This window comes from Oryctolagus cuniculus, chromosome 14 (genome assembly GCF_964237555.1).
Source record: "Oryctolagus cuniculus chromosome 14, mOryCun1.1, whole genome shotgun sequence".
Taxonomy (NCBI): domain Eukaryota; kingdom Metazoa; phylum Chordata; class Mammalia; order Lagomorpha; family Leporidae; genus Oryctolagus; species Oryctolagus cuniculus.
Genome location: NC_091445.1, coordinates 90,547,168 through 90,566,401, shown reverse-complemented (window position 1 = coordinate 90,566,401; position 19,234 = coordinate 90,547,168). Strand labels below are relative to the sequence as shown.

The 19,234-nt window shown below is 49.2% G+C and overlaps 1 protein-coding gene across 2 annotated transcripts in view; it reads right to left on the bottom strand.

Moving 5' to 3' along the window:
• The window catches only part of GTF2H2C (GTF2H2 family member C), a 130,270-nt gene that overhangs the window by 70,863 nt on the left and 40,173 nt on the right, over positions 1–19,234 (bottom strand). Inside the window, exons 19-20 of one of the 2 annotated variants that reach the window (XM_070056833.1) lie at positions 16,298–16,416; positions 5,327–5,375 (exon numbers count right to left, since the gene is read on the bottom strand). The exons of the other annotated variant lie outside the window; for it this stretch is intronic. Of the exons in view, the coding sequence (XP_069912934.1) occupies positions 5,342–5,375; positions 16,298–16,416 (153 nt within the window). The 3' untranslated portion in view covers positions 5,327–5,341. Of the gene's footprint in view, positions 1–5,326; positions 5,376–16,297; positions 16,417–19,234 lie in introns of those variants that run through there. 2 annotated transcript variants of the gene reach the window in all.

The following is a 19,234-nucleotide window of genomic DNA, read 5'->3' as shown; positions in this document are numbered from 1 at the left end:
GCAGAAAGGGCACACTGCGGTCCAGAGACACGAAGCAGAAGGCAACAGCACTGAGGGGCGGGGAACGCTGAGAAGGGGCTGGGATTATGGAACCTGGGCAGCGGAGAGGAGGGCCCAGGCGTGACTGGCTAGGGAGGCTCCAGTGAGGCTGGTCTGGGCATGCGGAAAGACCGCACCACGCCCACAAGCACTGCTCCCAGAACATCGGTTCCTTCCCACGGGTCTGGGCTGCAAGGCCATCGGCAGGAAGCAGGAAGAAATGGGGCCCTCCCTCCACCAATCTTGCAGCTACCATCTCGCGCCCCTCTTGGCGGAACCTGAGAGGGGGCAGCTGACACAGCAGACATGTGTCCGCCCCCGCGATTCTCAGCCCAAGGGAGACAGAGCCAACCGGAAGGGGAGGGTAGGACTGAGACAGCAACTCCATGGCCAGCCCAGCCCTGAACTGCCTTCCAAGGCTCCAAGAGGATGGACATTCACACATCTTGGTCACGGCCTCACTCGCCTCTGCCAACAGGCTGGAGACTTCACGGCGCACAGCACTGGCTACCACCAACTTCAGAGGCAATCAGCCGGGCCAAGGGCATCAGTACTCCCACTGCGTTCTGGGGCAGCCCCTTTTTTATGACCTGGGACATTCCACTTCCTCGGCTACCGCTTATTTACGTGAGAGATTTATCAACTTGTCCTCAAGTCCATTCCAGCTTTATGGTTCCAGTCCGGCTTTCTAATTGCTGCGGGAAAGCTCAACTCTTCTAAGCAGGTGCCTGTGGGAAAAGGGAGTTCAAAAGCACTGAGACAGAGTTCTAAGACTCTAGCAGGCATCCGGAAGTAACACAAGAGCGGGTCCTGGGAGGAGAAGGGCATGGAGGAAGGAGATGTGGAAGGAGACACAGAACCAGGGACAGAAGCGTGCCGAGTCTGTCAGGGGTCTCACGGCGAGCGTGGGCACGGGCAGCAGGAGGCAGGCCTCGCCGGCCTGGCATTCTAATGACTTGCAATAGCTCCTCTCAGGACTGCTGCTGGCTGTGAAACGTGAGCTTTCTGTGTGGAAACAAGACAGAACAGCACCCGTCCTCGGGGACAGCGAGCCCGTCCTCTGCAGCAAGGAACCAGAGTTCCAGTGTTGCAGCCTCCTGGACTATAAAGAGCGAAGGAGGGGACCAGTCCTACCGCCACGTGCCACAGAGCGCTCCTGGGCGGCCGGCTCCCTGCCTGGGGACAAGACACCGCGTGCTCTTGGCAGGCTGGCCTGACTCCAGCGCAGCGGGTGTGCAGCTCCCGCCCGGTGAGGACAGTCACTTCTAACTGGACAGCACGAAGCTGAGTGCCAAGCGACACACAAATGCAGGCGGCTGGACTGTGTGTGTGTGTGTGCTGCGGATGTGGAACACTTGAGAGTCTTCCTACAACTCTCCTGCGAATCTGGTTGCAAATCACTCGATAATTAAATATCTTCTTCAAGATATCACAGCTGATTTAATGAAGGCCAAAGCCATCACAACAGACTGTTAATCTGAGCTAGTGGGGCTTTTTTTCCCTTTGTTTCGTTTTCAAAGGTTTTTATTACTGTGAGATATTTGGTAATATTCTTTATTAGGCTGATAAGTTTTTGATTGCTTTTCATTTTATTATCACATTAGTTCCTTCTTAATGGTTTTACTAGAACTCCAAAGTCTCCCGAGTTTTAATAACCTCTCTTTTTTCAGTATTTATAGTCATAGAATTAATTATACAAAATCATGGTCCTTCGCTGAATATGTCACTGGGCCAAAGGAAGAAGAATGCGACCTTGAAGAGTGACTGACGACTCCGATTGCTACAGATTCTTCACCGTGAAACTCTCACTGGCTTTGCCACAGCACAATTTCCTTTCTTTTCACCTCCAAAAACATCCTTCAGAGGAATACTTTGGAATTCTCTGAACTAGGGGTTATTAAAAGTAAGATCAAAAGATTAAAATTAAACATCAGTTGACTTTTTTTTTTTTTTTTTTGACAGGCAGAGTGGACATTGAGAGAGAGAGACAGAGAGAAAGGTCTTCCTTTGCCGTTGGTTCACCCTCCAATGGCCGCTGCAGCCGGCACACCGCGCTGATCCGATGGCAGGAGCCAGGTGCTTCTCCTGGTCTCCCATGGGGTGCAGGGCCCAAGTACTTGGGCCATCCTCCACTGCACTCCCTGGCCACAGCAGAGAGCTGGACTGGAAGAGGAGCAACCGGGACAGAATCCGGTGCTTCGACCGGGACTAGAACCTGGTGTGCCGGCACCATAGGCGGAGGATTAGCCTATTGAGCCACGGCACTGGCCTATCAGTTGACTTTTAAAAGCAGATAAAAATACTTGTTTTTCTTCCTCTAAGAACACTCTTTGCAGCTGGCTTTTTTAAAAGGTTAGACAACAATAAGGCAAACTTAAGTAAATCACCAAATTATCAATTAATCAAATTTCTTAGGACTTATGTTCATGTCCCCTTCCTTGGTCTGAATGGCAGCAATTCCCTCAGGAATAAATGGCTACTAATGAAGATCCTGAGGTCAGCCCCCTTTCACTAAATCATAATTTATTTAACACGAATTAACAAGAAAAGAACGAAATGTCAGCTATATCAGACTCTGAGAGAACAAAAGCTTTAAGTTTTCTCTTCTCTTAGGTTTTGTCACACTACCAATCAGTGGAAATCTACAGTCAAGTTTTTCAAAAGGCTCAATCATAAGACTGAAAGGTGGTCAAGTTAAAAATCATAGTTACCAAAAAAAAGTATCAAATGAACAATCACCTTCCCTCCTATCAGTGTGTAACTGAACATATATACTGCAGCTAAAGTCTCTCTGGCAAATTACAACATTATCTTCATACCAACATTTTTCTTCTAAATCTAACACATAATGAATGTGCAATAAATGTCTACTGAATGCATGGGTTTGTTCAGTTAATGGCTTTAATCAGCTAAAAGAGAACTGAACCCATCAAACATAAATCTATGGTCCAAGAAAGCTACAAATTTTGTAACTAGTCAATTACTGATGTATTTGATCTTTAAGGGGCTGAGTTATTTTTAAAGATATTTAAATAAGTAAATCATTAAGATGATAAGCAAACTGAGACATAAACTTCTTTCTTTAAAAAAAAGATTTATTTATTTTATTTGAAAGGCAGAGTTACAGAGAGGGAGGGAGAGAGAGAAAGAGACAGAGAGAGAGGGAGGGACACAGAGAGAGGGACACAGAGAGAGAGAGACAGAGAGAGAGATCTTCCATTTGCTGGTTCATTCCCCAAATGGCTGCAAGGACGGGAGCTGGGCCAGGCTGGAGAGGAGCTGGGAGCTGCATCCGAGTTGGGACGCAAGCCTCTGGGCCCTGTTCTGCCTTCCCATGTGCGTTAGCAGGGAGTTGGCTCGGACGTGAAACAGCCAGGACTCAAACTGGTGCCCAGATGGAATGCCGGCATTGTAGGCAGTGGCTCAACCTACCACACCACAACGCTGGTCACCCAGACAGGCAATCTTCTAACGCGTTGGTCCTCAGTGCATGTAAAAGTAAACACTGATTTTCATTTCTTGAAAAAAATGTTCATGAAGAAAGAGAACGAAGATCCCAACAATCAGTGAATCTGGATGAAAGTGTACAGGAATTACTTGTTCTCTTCTGTAAGTTTGAAATTACATCAAGGGGGCGGCACCGTGGCATAGCAGGTAAAGCCGCTGCCTGGAGTGCAGGCATCCCATATGGGCACCAGTTCTAGTCCTGGCTGCTCCACTTCCAATCCAGCTCTCTGCTATGGCCTGGGAAGGCAGTGGAGGATGGCCCAGTCCTTGGGCCCCTGCACCCGTGTGTGAGACCAGGAGGAGGTTCCTGGCTCCTGGCTTCAATAGGTGCAGCTCTGGCCATTGCAGCCATCTGGGGAGTAAACCAGCAGATGGAGGACTCTCTCTGTCTCTCTTTCTCTCTCTCTCTCTCTCCCTGCCTCTCTGTAACTCTTTCAAATAAATAAATAAATCTTAAAAGAAAAAAAGAAGTCAGGTAACCCAATAGCTTCATTAGTGAGTTTTACTAAGTGTTTAAAGAAGAATTAACATCAATCTTTCACGAACACTGTAAAATAAATTTCAAGAAAAACCAAAGAGGAAAGAACATTTTCCAACTCACTATAGGGGTCCAGTATGACCTTAACCCCGAACCAGAAAAAAGACTTCAAGAGAAAAGAAAACTGCAGTACCCCTTATGATGTGCCTTCGTAGACACAAACTCTGAATAAAATACTACAAAACCGAATCCTAACCAACTGAGACCTAGTCCAATAACACAAGGTTGGTTCGATAAACAAAAACTGGTCGGTGGAATGCCCTATATTAACAGAAGAAAAGAGACTATATAAATATTTCTCTCTTTTTTAAAGATTTATTTATTTACTTGAAAGTCAGAGTTACACAGAGAGAGGAGAGGCAGAGAGAGAGAAACAGAGAGGTCTTCCATTCGCCAGTTCACTTCCCAATTGGCTGCAATGGCCGCAGCTGTGCTGATCCAGGAGCCAGGAGCTTCTTCCAGGTCTCCCACATTGTTGTAGGGTCCCAAGAAGTTGGTCCATCTTCTACTGCTTTCCCAGACCATAGCAGAGAGCTGGATCAGAAGTGGAGCTGCCAGGACTTGAACTGGTGCCCATATGGGATGCCGGCACTGCAGGTGGCAGCTTTACTCACTACGCTACAGTGCCAGCCCCAAACATTTCAATATACATAAGGAATTTTGACAAATTCTAAGACTCTTTCATGGTAACAACTCCCAACACTCTAGGAACAGAAGAAAACTTTCCTGATACAGGGTATCTACAAAGACAGAGAGACAGAGATAGAAATACTACACTTAATGCTGAAAACCTGAAAGCGTTCCCTCTAAGATCAAGCACAGAACAAGAACATCCATTCCCCACTTCTAGTCAACATTATACAGGAGGTTCCTGCCAGGGCAATCAGACAAGAAAAAGAAATGCAAACATCCAGACTAGATGATACACAGAAAATCCTATTCACAATAAACTGTTAGGTCCAACAAAATGTGTGCAAGATTTGGACGCTGAAAACTATAAAAACCTGATTTTAAAAAAATTAAGGACGTCAATAAAAGTGAGATACACCATGTTCATGGATTAGAAGACTCAATACTGTTAAAATACCAATTCTCTCGATTTAATCTACAGATTTAACGTAGACCCTTCTACAATCCCGACAGACTTCTGGGTAGAAACTGACACGATGATTCTAAAGTGTGTATGGAAGGGCAAAGGAACCGCAGCAGCCAAAACAGTTTCTAAGAAGAAAAAAGTTAGAGACTCACCATCCAGTTTCAAGACTCCACCATAAAGCCGTGATGCGTAAGCCTGCATAGAATTGAACAGACACAGAAATCAATGGAACAAAATATACAGTCCAGAAATAGACTCATATTTGTTCTTTCTACACAGATACAATGGTAATTCAACAGAGAAAGGTCAGCCTTCTCAACAAACATGTTTGGAACCACTCGATAGCCACAGGCAAAGAAATAAACTTTTCCATATCTCCGTATCTTACTCCATAAACAAGATTTAACCGGGGGCCAGCACTGTGCTCAGTGGGGTGAGCCACCACTTGGAATGCCAGCATCCGGAATCAGAGCACCAGTTTATGCCACGCTGCCCTGCCTCCAACCCATCTCCTCTCTAATGTGCCCGGGAAGGCAGTGGAAGGCGGGTCAACGACCTGGGCCCCTGCCACCCATGGGGGAGACCAGGCTGGCGCTTCTGAGTTCCTGGCTTTGGCCTGGCCATTGCAGCCATTTGGGAAGTGAACCAGTAGTTGGAAGTTTCTCTCTCTCTCTCTCTCTCTCTCTCTTTCTTTCTCTCTTTCTCTCTTTCTCTCTCTCCATTTCTCTGTTACTCTGCCTTTCAAATAAATAGAAGATCTAAAATCATAAAATATCTAGAATTAAACACAGAAGAGAATCTCTATGGCATTGGGGAAAACTTCTGAGATAAAATACCAAAGCACAACTCATGAAAGGAAGGTTTTTTAAATTGGACTTCAGGGGCCGGTGCTATGGCACAGTGGGTTAAGGCCCTGGCCTGAAGTGCCAGCATCCCATATGGGTACCGGTTCTAGTCCCGGCTGCTCCTCTTTTGATCCAGCTCTCTGCTACATCCTGGGAAAGCAGAGGAAGATGACCCAAGTCCTTGGGCTCCTGCACCCACATGGGAGACCTGGAAGAAGCTCCTGACTCCTGGCTTTGGATTGGCACAGTTCTGGCCATTGCGGCCATCTGGGGAGTGAACCAGCGGATGGAAGACCTCTCTCTCTCTCTCTCTCTCTCTCTCTGGCTCTATTTCTCTCTGTTAACTCTGGTTTTCAAATAAATAAATCTTTAAAAAAAAAAAATTGGACTTCAGCAAAATTTAAAGCCTCTGCTTTGCAAAAGACACAGTGAACAAGTGAAAAGTTAAGAGTAGAAGAAAATATTGGCAAAAAAAAGTCATGTTTCAGGAAAGAAGACCTGCAGGCAGCAAACACGTACGTGGAAAGATGACACACATCGCACACCATGAGGAAAATGCAAAATGAAACCCAGATGAGGAACTAGCACAATCCTATTTGAATGGAGGGGAGAAACCCAAGTGCTGACAACAATACAGAGCAGCTAGAACTGGCTCACGCGCAGCGCGTGGGAATGCCAGGCAGCACAGGCAGCCTGCGGCTGCTGACAGAGTTAGCGCGACCCAGCAACCCTACCACCAACAAAAGAACATCCGCATGCAAATGTTTAGGGTGACTTCACTCGTAATCACCAAAAACTGAATGTCAGCTGTGTGATACGACAACGAAGTACCTGAAGCAGCTAACTTTGCCAAGTGAAAAGGTTTATTCCGTTCACAGTTCTGTAGGCTCAAGGGCATGGATCCACACTGACTCAGGTCTGGGGAGGACCACGAGGCGAGCGGCTGATGGCGATGGTGGCAGTGAGTGTCAGAGGGAGCAGAGAGGGCTGGGTGGGGACAACTGGGTAAACAAAGATAGGGACATGTGGGGAGCAACTCGGACTAGACTAAGTTACTGGAATTAAGACTTATTCTATGCATCTGCTCTCCCAAAATATGGCGCTGAGAAGGGAGAAACAGCTTCTACGCAGCTGCCTCCAGTTCAACCAATAAACTGTAGGACCTGCTCCTGATTGGAGGAGAGCAGCGTACTCGGCGTGTGGGTAGCAGAGTTGGGATTGGTGGAAGAGGACTATAAAGGAGGAGAGAGACAACATGCACCAGGAACATCTAAGGGGAACATCTATCTGAAGGAACACCTGTGCAGCCCCCGAGAGAGCCAGCCGGCGGTGTGCCGCTTCCTCCGCAGAAGTGGGGAATGTGGCAGGGGGAACCGCCCTTCCACGGAGGTGGAAGGGTCGGTAGCCAACCCGGGAAGAACCAGCAGCAAACCCGGGGAGGGCCGAGCAGACGAAAGAACAGCGCAGGGTCCTGTGTCGTTCCTCCACGAAGACGGGGAGTGACATAATGGTGCCGTGACTCGGATAGGAAACTTAGGAGGGAAGAAGTGGGAAGAAGTGGAAAAATACCGGAGAGAGAGACTAGCAAAGAGCCTAGGGAAAAGCCGGACGGAAAAGGTGCCGGAAGAAGCTATCGAAAGCCTAGGCATAGACTCGGATATGGACTGTGGGAAAGAAGTTAGGATTGAAAGCGAAAGTGAAAGCTTTCATAGACTCGGATGCGGACTATGGCGGGGAAGCTAGGAGATTGAAAGCGAAAGTGAAACCTGGAGGAGGCTTGGACTCGGATGCGGACTGTGGGGAGAAGCCGGGAGAAATGAGAGGGGAATATTGTTGTTGGAAGAAAAGTTAGGGAAACATACCAGGTAGAGAAAAATGTTAGGGAAATTGAAGCCGTGGGGGCAGGCTGAGGCGGAGATGTAAGCTATCTTGGAATTCTTCAAGTCAGCCCGGGGAGCAAAAGGCAAAAATCTGGAACCAGAGGCAGAGACGTGGGCCGCCAGGTTGGAATTGGCCAGGTTAGCCCGGGGAACTTGGACTGAATGCCGGTGGTGGCGGAAACGTAAGCTACGCTGTGTGACTCGCGGAAGCCGCCGCGTGCAGAGAGAGCGCGCGGGGCGTGAATAGATAGGGAACGTGGGGCTAGTGCGAGGCCGTGGTGCGGGCGCGAAGGGGCGCGGAGACCACGGAGTGCGCGCGCGAAGCCGGGAAGCCGCGCAGATGAGAGAAGCGCGGGCTGAAGCGGCTCAGAGCCGGGAAGCCACCGAGAAGCAGCCTCGGGGCGGGCGCCGGGAAGCCGCAGGGATAAGAGAAACAGAAGTTTAGAAGTAAAATGAGAGAAATAGGAATGCTGGCAGATAGAAGTAAAATGGGAGAGAGAGGAATGCCCGGAGATAGAGAAATAGAGAAAAATAAGGCCTCCCCTCAACATGGCAATGAGAGAGCTTGGATTCGGTCTGCCTGATTAGGGAGGTGGTGAGCACCTGCGGGCTAGCAGCTTATGCACCGCAGATCACCGAAGACAGGCACGAATTAACATCAATAAGTCTCCCCACAATACCGCAATGAGAAGGCTTGGATTCGGTCTGCCTGATTAGTAAGGCGATAAGCACCAGTAGGCAGCTCGACCAGAGTATGAGCTGCAGGTCACCGAAGATAGGCACGAATCAACACCAATAAGTCTCCCCACAATACGGCAATGAGAAGGCTTGGATTCGGTTTGCCTGATTGATAGGGCTTGTAAGCACCTGCAGGCAGTTCTAGCAGAGCAGAGCATGCGCTGCAGGGCACCGAACTCGGGCACGCATCAGCGCCTAAAAACCTCCTCACAACATGGCGAAGAGAGGACCCGGATTCGGTTTGCCTGATTGGTAGGGCTTGTAAGCACCTGTGGGCAACTCTAGCAAGCAGAGCAGAGTGTGTGCCGCGGGGCACCGAAGACAGGCACGTATCAACGCCAAAAAATAAAAAGAAAGGGGGATCTGTGGGGAGCAACTCGGACTAGACTAAGTTACTGGAATTAAGACTTATTCTATGCATCTGCTCTCCCACAATATGGCGCTGAGAAGGGAGAAACAGCTTCTACGCAGCTGCCTCCAGTTCAACCAATAAACTGTAGGACCTACTCCTGATTGGAGGAGAGCAGCGTACTCGGCGTGTGGGTAGCAGAGTTGGGATTGGTGGAAGAGGACTATAAAGGAGGAGAGAGACAACATGCACCAGGAACATCTAAGGGGAACATCTATCTGAAGGAACACCTGTGCAGCCCCCGAGAGAGCCAGCCGGCGGTGTGCCACTTCCCCCGCGGAAGTGGGGAATGTGGCAGGGGGAACCGCCCTTCCACGGAGGTGGAAGGGTTGGTAGCCAACCCGGGAAGAACCAGCAGCAAACCCGGGGAGGGCCGAGCAGACGAAAGAACAGCGCAGGGTCCTGTGTCGTTCCTCCACGAAGACGGGGAGCGGCAGGACATCCACACGACGGACCCACACTCAGGGACGAAAAGTACTAAACACACAACAGCACGGATGAATCTCCAAGGCAGAACTCTAAGTGGAAGAAGCCGGACCCAAGGGCGACACTGCAAATGCAGGTTAAGCCGCTGCATCATGGCGGAGATGGAAACCACAGCGGTGGTCGCCAGGAAGCAGGAGTAGGCAAAAGGCTACTGCAAAGGGACACGAGGGGATCTTGCGGGTGAGGGAATTTTTCTGTGTCTTGACTGTGGTCATAGTTAGGTGCGCACACACAAATTGTCAAAACTCAGCATTGTAAACTAAAAAGATGGAATTATTCTTTGTGTAAATTAGACCACAGTTTTTGGGGCCAGTGCCATGGCACACTAGGTTAATCCTCTGCCTGTAGCACCGGCATCCCATATGGGCACCGTTTCTAGTCCCAGTTGCTCCTCTTCCAGTCCAGCTCTCTGCTGTGGCCTGGGAAAGCAGTGGAGGATGGCCCAAGTGCTTGGGCCCTGCACCCACATGGGAGACCAGCGAGAGGCACCTGGCTCCAGGCTTCAGATTGGCGTAGCTCCGGCCAAGGTGGCCATTTGGGAATGTGAACCAACGGAAGGAAGACCTCTCTCTCTGTCTCTCTCACTGTCTGTAATTCTACCTGTCAAGTAAATAAATAAAAATATTTTAAAAATATATATACCATATTTTTTAAATGTGTGGCTTTCATGATCTACCATTAATGCCTTTAAGCATTATGTTAAAACATCTCCACATAGTACATTTTTTGTATATAGTATTTATTTATGTTAGTATCAGCCAGCACTAAGAAGGTATCTCTAGCTCTTTAGAAAAGAAATTGGTTTTTCTGAACAAAGGAATGAAAGCTGAAAAAACAAAAATGTGTCGATCCCGCTTTGCCCCCTGCTCCGGCTGTGGAGGCACAGACCGTCCACACATTGCACACTGCTCTCTGTCATCACCTCCCACACCCCAGAGCACTGAAATCCTCCTTCCTGCTTTAATTCTGGCAACAGTTCATCTGCTTCTGAGAAAGAATTCATCAAAATGGATGTGAATTATTTTCATGTTTGCCAGCAGTTTGCAGGAGCTGACCCGCAGCCATATGGATAATTTTAAATATTCGTGTGTTCTTAGTAGTCTCGACATAATCCATTGTGCTGTATAGCAAAGGAATTCCTTACACCTGGAAAAAATCAGAACCATCTGTTTCGATAGAAACTCTCTTTATGGGATCAAAATTTCATGTCTGAAATTATATCAAGTAAAACCACCCTGTAGGGATGGGGGTTGTGGCAAAGCAGGTTAAACCACCACTCAGGACCTGAGTAAAAGCCCCACTTCTGCTCTGATCTGGCCTCCTGCTAATGCCCAACCTTGCAAGCAGCAGATGATGGCTCAAGCACTCGGATTCCTGCCACCCCCACGGGAGACCTACATGGAATTCTGGGCTCCTGAGGCCTCTGCCAGCCCCACTATTGCAGTCATTTGAGAAGTATATCTGTGTGTACATGTGTGTGTGTGTGTGTGTGTGTGTGTGAGAGAGAGAGAGAGAGAGAGAGAGAGAGAGGGAGGGAGAGAGAGAGAGATTCTGCCTCTCAAATAAACAACCATTTAACGAAAAATAAAAAATCAACTCACCAAACAACTAAAGATATAAAATGCTAAGTCTGAGCTAAACCATGAAGCAAGACAAAATATAAATCACGTACTTAGCTCAACTCAGAGAATGGCTGAACACTCACGCTCTTCTTCTTTCTAAATACTTAGTGGGGAGAAATGTTTTTCTTTCATTTACTGAAAACAAAAGTGATGCTGCCTCAGCAGATAGGCTGAGAAACCATAAAACAACGAGATGATGCCTCGTTACATGTGAACAAAATAAAATGACAAAAGGCTTCATTAGAGCATGGGTTTTGCAACCAAAAGCTGTATTCACAAAGTTAAAATACGGGACAAGCAATGTGGCATAGTGGGTTAAGCTGCCACTTGTAACAATGGCATCCCATATCGGAGTGTCGATTCAAGTCCTGGCCGCCCCACTTCTGACCCAGCTTCCTGTTTAGGTGCCTGGGAAGGCCATGGAAGAAGGCCCAAGTACATGGAACCTTGCCGCACAAGTGGGAGATCAGGATGGAGTTCTAGCTCTTGGCTTAAGCCTGGCCCAGCCCTAGCTATTGCAACCTTTTGGCCATTTGGAAAATGAGATAGAAAATATTTCTCTCTCTCTCTCTCTGATGCTGTTTTCAAATAAATAAATGTTTAATTTTAAAACAAAAAGTTAAAATATGGGAGGAAAAACCCTAAGGTCCTTGGAGCCAGTGTTGTAGCCAAGCAGGTTAAGTTGCTGCCTGCAACACTGGCATCCCACATGGACACCTGTTCATGTCCTGGCTGCTCCACTTCCCATCCAGTTCCCTGCTAATGGCCTGGGGAAAGCAGCGAAAGAGGCACAAGTGTGTGGGCCCCTGCACCCATGTGGGAGAACTGGATGAAACTGGCTCCTAGCTCCAGCCTGGCCCAGCCCTCTCTCTCGCTCTCTCTCTGTTCTCTCTGCCTGTACTTCTCTAACTCTAACTTAAAAAAAAAAAAAGCATAAGGTCCCATCAAGAACAGAAAGAACTTGTCTGGATACTGACAGAGTTTGTGAATTCAAAGGGCTTCCATAGCCTGGGAAACTCATGTCAAGAGCCTTGGTCACTGATGTCATACATAGGAGTGTTAATTGCTTTTTTTAAAAAATATTTATTTATTTATTTGAAAGGTGGAGTTACAAAGAGGTAGAGGCAGAGAGAGAGAGGGAGATCTTCCATCTGCTGATTCACCCCCCAAATGGCTGCAATAGCCAGAACTGGGCCGATCCGAAGCCAAGAGCTTCTTCCAGGTCTCCCACATGGGTGCAGGGGCCTACGGACTTGAGCCATCTTCTACTGCTATCCCAGGCCATAGCAGAGAGCTGGATCAGAAGTGGAACAGCCGGGTCTCGAACTGGCGCCCAACATGGAATGCTGGCACTGCAGATGGCGGCTTTACCCGCAACGCCACAGCACTGGCCCTGTTAATTGTTAAATTGACAATAGGAGTCAAGGTGCGCTGGCTTCCCATGCAGGACCTCTGTCCTCAAAGAGTTGTGTTATGAGAGTTAACAGTAAAACTTGTTCTCAAAGATGTATTTCATTTTAGTGTATTAAGTGGAAGATGTGAACAGCCCGTCTTGACTGTTGAGCGACAGTGCTGCTTTATTTTTGTGCAAACTGTTGAACTCTTTACTTAGTATAGAGTTGGTCTTCTGTCTAAAAAGTTAATCGAAAATGGATCTTAGTAGAGAATGGGACTGGTAATGGGAGAGGGAGGAGGTGGAGGAGGAGGTGGAGGGTGGGAGGGCGGGTATGGTGGGAAGAATCACTATATTCCTAATGTTGTACTTAGGAAATGCATGAAGTTTGTATTCCTTGAATAAAAGGTTTCTTTGGGGGAAAAAAAGAACAGAAGGAACACATGGCGCATGCTGGGACCTACAGGGCCCACAAGGCAAGAGAGAGAGGACAGCATGACAACATGGAGTAGATACTGCACGGAGGCGCAGAGCAGCCTGGCCAAACACTGCACAGGGAGCCAAACAGGAAGTGGAAAATAGCTCACAGAGCATACGTAAGAGCTGAAATGCGGTCAATGTGAAACTCATAGAACCCACCACCCCCAAACTACATACTTTGGCATATGATAAATGGAGCAGTGTCAAGAAGGGAATGTTCTAATTGATCACTTTGAGAAAAGAAAATGTTTCCATCAAAACTTTCCAAACTTGGACTCATTTACTCAGGAACAGACACTGCTGGAAGTCAGAAGCCATAAAAGCAGAAGAAAGTTCAACAAAGCAGACGAGAGCAAAGCGCATCCCAACGAGGGCCCTTTCACGCAGGGAGGGCACCTCGTCTGTCCACTGCTGTCAGTGAATCCGGTCTCCAAGGACGTGGAGATAAAACACTGTCTAGGGCGCCGGCGCTGGGGCGTAGCGGGTAAAGCTGCTGCCTGCAGTACTGGCATCCCCTGTGGGCGCTGGTTCGAGTCCCGGCTGCTCCACTTCCAATCCAGCTCTCTGCTCTGGCCTGGGAAAGCAGTAGAAGATAGCCCAAGTCCTTGGGCCCCCGCACCCAGCCAGGGGGCAGAGATTAAGTATAAAACTAACATGTCCAGTGGTTCTCTGTGGCTCTCGGCCATAGTAAACGGTTCATGAAGTGATGGTGAGGATATCTAGGAAATTTGGTGGAATGAGTACATATTTAATGCTCATCTATGAAAACAATAAAGATGAACTTAAAGAATCGAGAGAGAGAGAAGAAAATTCCTCCACTTACAGATCCCAAAACACAAAAAAGGAAAAACCGGTGAAATCCAAATAAAGGCTGGAATTTGGTTAACAGAAAGGTACCAGGGCAGCACCTCTGAACTCCAACAAAGGTACCATGGTAACGTAAGACATCCTCCACAGAAGACCACTGGACGACGTCTTCTATACCTGGAAGGAACGCAGTGTCCTCGGTGCCGCCAGCATGTGCCTTCGGCAAGTGACACGCAGGTGATAACTACCAGACCTTTATCACTGCAACCTTACTCACATCTCCAATTGGATTTTGTGACAAAGTCACTGGCTGAGTCACCAGGGAAGCAGTATTCTTTTATTTGACAGGCTGACAGAGAGAAAATTTGTAATCTGCTGGCTTACTCCCTAAATGGCCATAACAGCTGCAACTGGGCCAGACTGAAGCCAGGAGCTGAAACTCTATCCAGGTCTCCCACATGGCCTAAGTACTTGGGCTATCACTGTTGCTTTCCCGGGCACATAGCAGGGAGCTGGATTGGAAAGAGAGAGCCGGGACATGAACTAGCACTCTGATGTGAGATGCCAGTGCTGCAACACCCACCCCAGGGCACTCTCTTCTGAGCCTTAAGACTGTGAGACAGGCCGGCGCCATGGCTCAACAGGCTAATCCTCTGCCTTGCGGCGCCGGCACACCGGGTTCTAGTCCCAGTTGGGGTACCGGATTCTGTCCCGGTTGCTCCTCTTCCAGGCCAGCTCTCTGCTGTGGCCAGGGAGTGCAGTGGAGGATGGCCAAGTGCTTGGGCCCTGCACCCGCATGGGAGACCAGGAGAAGCACCTGGCTCCTGCCTTCGGATCAGCGCGGTGTGCCGGCCGCAGGGCGCCGGCCGCGGCGGCCATTGGAGGGTGAACCAACGGCAAAAGGAAGACCTTTCTCTCTGTCTCTCTCTCTCTGTCCACTCTGTCAAAAAATAAATAAATAAAATAAAATAAAAAAATAAAGACTGTGAGACATAAGGAGCTTTTGTGCCTGCAGCGCAGGCATCTCATACAGGCACCGGTTCTAGTCCCGGCTCTTCCACTTCTGATCCAGCTCTCTGCTCAGGCCTGGGAAAGCAGTGGAAGATGGCCTAAGTGCTTGGGCCCCTCGTAACTGCATGAAAGACCCGGAGGAAGCTCCTGGCTCCTGGCTTAGGATCGGCCCAGCTCTGGCTGTTGCAGCCATCTGGGGAGTGAAGCAGTGAATGGAAGACCTCTTCCTCTGTCTCTCCCTCTCTGTAACTCTACCTCTCACATAAATAAACAAGGTCTTAAAAAAAAAATTTTTTTGTGCCAGTGGGTTGTGTGTGTTAGAGAAAGTGACAAGTGCATGCCTCTGTTCGTGGCTGCTCTGTGGTGGCTGCTTGGCTTCTCAGCTGACGAACCATGTCTCTAGGAACCATGTCTCTAGGAACCATGTCTCTAGCTCGTGTGTGTGTGCGTGTGTGTGTGTGTGTGTGTGTGTGCTCAGAGGAAAGCCCTCAGGGCACCCGGGAATGGCACAGCTCCCTCCCTGTGCTCACCTTGCTGTGCCCCAGGCAGAGATCTCGATGAAGGGACTGAGAGGATCTGGCATGAGAGGGCGCAGTTTCCCAAGGACTCCGCGTGCTTTGGAACCATGAGAATGCACGGTCCTGATACACTCCACCAAACAGAGCGTGGCAAAGACCACCACCATGGCCACGCTGTTTCTCAGCCTCTCACAGCTGGGCAGTTCCCCGCCCAGGAAACTGGTTAGGCTCCCCACTCTTCTTTCAGCTAGATGTGCCCGTGAGACGATGGTACAATTAGAGAGCTAGGAACACCGGTGGTCGCCGGTGGTCCCGTGCAGCAGGTTCACAGCGCTGTTTCCAGCCCCAGCCGCTTCCCTTCCCATCCAACTCCCTAATGTGCCTGGGAAAGCAGCAGACAATGGCCTGAGTGCTTGGTCCCCTGCACCCACATGAGAGGCCCAGGTGGAGTTCCAGCTTCTAGCTGGGCCTGGCACATCCTTGACCAATGCAGCCATTTGAGGAGTGAACCAGCAAATGAAAGACCTCTCTCTCTCTCTCCCTCCCTCCCTCTGTGTAACTCTGCATTTCAAATAAATTAAAAAAAATTAAATAAAGTAAAGAAATATAAGCAGTGCCTGCCCTGTGATAGTTTCCGGGAGCTTTCCCGGGGGTGGGAGAAGATCAATGTATAGAAAGGGAAAGATGTGATAAACATCCCCAACCGAAGACACACACTCACTGTCGGTCCAAACTTTAGGCTTTCAAGTCCTGAGCTCCACCACCTGTGACAGGTGTAGAAACCGGGAGAGGAAGCAGCAAAAAGAAAGGATCCTGCAGGAGCCGTGAGAAGAGCGGACGCCGCTGTGTAGGGGAGAGGGCAGCCCGCGATGGCAGTCTGTGTGGGGCGTGAGGTCGAGCAAGCGAGGAGCACACTGCGTGGACTCACCTGTGTAGAAAGACCCGCTCGGGCCAGAGCCGCAGCCCCCACAGGTGACTTGTGGGGCCAGTTCTTAAAGGAATCCCGCCGGAGGTCTTCATTAGCAAAGACGCTGTCATTGCCGTAAGCTGGAAGAGAAGGTGCAAGTTGAGTCCAGCAGGCCCTAGGACCCAGCCCTTCCTGTGTTCGGTGGAAGGATCTCAGCTCGCGGGAGGAGTGGGCTTCAGGGCAACTCAGGCAGGGTGAGAAGAGAAGGAAGAGACATACAGAGGACAACACGGACCACCTGCTGGACTTGCGGTGAGCGTGGACGGTGGTCTTATTGTTGTGTATGTTCGAAACTGCCTATCCTAACACAAGTTTTGAAATGATCTCTTTATCATCTAGCATCAAAAGAAAGCAAGAAAAACAAAAAATAGAGGAGAGTCCCCTGCTGCCAAAGTCAGTGTCAAGATTTGAAGACTGGCCAGTGCTAATCCTCCACCTGCGGCACCAGTACCCCGGGTTCTAGTCCCTGTCGGGGCACCGGATTCTGTCCCGGTTGCCCCTCTTCCAGTCCAGCTCTCTGCTGTGGCCCGGGAGTGCAGTGGAGGATGACCCAGGTCCTTGGGCCCTGCACCCCATGGGAGACCAGGAGAAGCACCTGGCTCCTGGCTTCGGATCGGCACAACGCGCTGGCCACACACACCAGCCGTAGTGGCCACTTTGGGGGTGAACCAATGGAAAAAGGAAGACTTTTCTCTCTGTCTCTCTCCTCGCTCTCTCTCACTGTCTAACTCTGCCTGTCAAAAAAAAAAAAAAAAACATTTGAAGACTGGCCAGCACTGTAATGACTTAGGCTCATGCCTGTAGTGCCGGCTTCCCACATGGGCACCTGTTGGGGTCCCGACTGTTCCACTTTCAATCCAGCTGCCTGCTCATGGCCTGGGAAAGCAGTGGAAGATGGCCCAACTCCTTCAGCCCCTGCACCCACGTGGGAGACCTGAAAGAAGCTCCTGACTCCTGGCTCCCAGCTTCGGCCTGGCCCAGCCCTGGACATTGCAACCATCTGGGGAGTGAGCCCGTATATGGAAGATCTTCTGTCTCTCCTCTCTGTAACTCTGCCTTTCAAATGGCTAAATAAATCTCTCTCTTTTTTTAAAGATTTATTTATTTGAGAGTCAGAGTTACACAGAGAGAGGAGAGGCAGAGAGAGAGAGATTGAGGTCTTCCATCCACAGGTTCACTCCCCAACTGGCCACAACAGCCAGAGCTGAGCTGATCCGAAGCCAAGAGCCAGGAGCTTCTTCTGGGTCTCCCACACGGGTGCAGGGGCCCAAGGACTTGGGCCATCTTCTACTGTTTTCCCAGGCCACAGCAGAGAGCTGGATTGGAAGTGGAGCAGCCGAGTCTTGAACCAGCGCCCGTATGGGATGCCGGCGCTTCAGGCCAGGGCTTAACACACCGCACCACAGAGCCAGCCCCATAAATCTCTTTTTTTGAAAGAAACTAAAACAAGCAAACAAACAAAAAGATTTGAGGATAGCTGCCTTCCTTGTGGCTCCCTAAGCACAGGCAGGTTAATTTCTTGGTTTCCGGGATGGCCACTCTGGCCCTGGACCTCACCCCAGTCTTGTCTGCCATGAGGACTTGAAAACTAAACTTGCATTAACTTGGTTTTACAAATTCCCTAAACGAGAAGGCGTCCTTTAGTGTTCCGTGTAATCCCTGGGTTCTGGCTGTCATTTCATATGTGAACCTGCCTTTACTTCCTTATAGCACACTCAGCTGTTTAAGAGTTTTTTCAAAAACATTTTATCCAGAATTTTTAAGAGTTTTATTTATTTGAAAGGCAGAGTTACAGAGAGGCAGAGGCAGAGGCAGAGAGAGAGAGAGAGACAGATCTTCCATCTACTAGGTTCACTCCCCAAATGGCTGCAATGTCCAGATCTGGGCCAATCCAAAGCCAGGAGCCAGGAGCCAGGAGCTTCCCCCGGGTCTCCCACACAGTGCAGGGGCCCAAGGACCTGGGCCATCCTCCACTGCTTTCCCAGGCCACAGCAGAGAGCTGGGTTGGAAGTAGAGCAGCCGGGACTCAAGCCAACGCCCATATGGGATGCCGGCACTGCAGGTGGCGGCTTTACCCACAGTGTCACAGTCTCCAGAAATTTTAGTTGTTTGAACAGAAGGGTCAAGTCCAGGAACCAATACTACCCAACGTTTTCCTATGGCCATCCATACTAGAAAATTCGGCACACCACAAGACCAGAAATCCTTCAATAATGGTTTTTAAAGAGTTATGACACTGTACAATGAGACAGAAAATGGATGTGGACAGGTTAAAAAGTAAAGATAGGGACCAAAAAACCAAAACAGAAGAAGAAACAGACAAGCAAAAGCTTTGAATTTGTCTGAACTGACTGATGGCAGTGGCAATTCTCTTTGCACCCAGGACTTCAAAAAATGTTCTCCCTGAAAGAAACGAAATTCAAGTAATGAAATGTCTGACTTATTAAAGTATTCGCCTTTCTACGAGCAAGAACTGAGAGAACCTCCTCCCCCCACATGGAGGAAGGAACAAGGTTGCCGGAGAGCAATTCCCGTAGTTCTGATTTCTATCGCTGCTGGAACTGTTTTCTCTCAGTGCAAAATAACCACAGCAACCCCCACGCATGTTTACCATGACCAACAGGAAACCTTCTCGTGGTCACGTTTGCCAGAGACCCAGCTGAGAAGTGGAGCTGCACTTAGACACCACCCATGCGCTTTGACTAACGAGGAAGGAGGAGACAAAGGGAGGACCCTCAGCCCAGAAGGGCACCAGGTGCAACTCGGATAACCACATCCATCGCTTTCCCAGGAAACCCCTCCCTGCCCCCCTCACGCCCTGTTCTTGACAGGGTTCTGGTCTTCTGGGTCCTGTCAGCCAATACATTCTCTTTCTCCTTAAGTCAGTTTGGGTTGGGT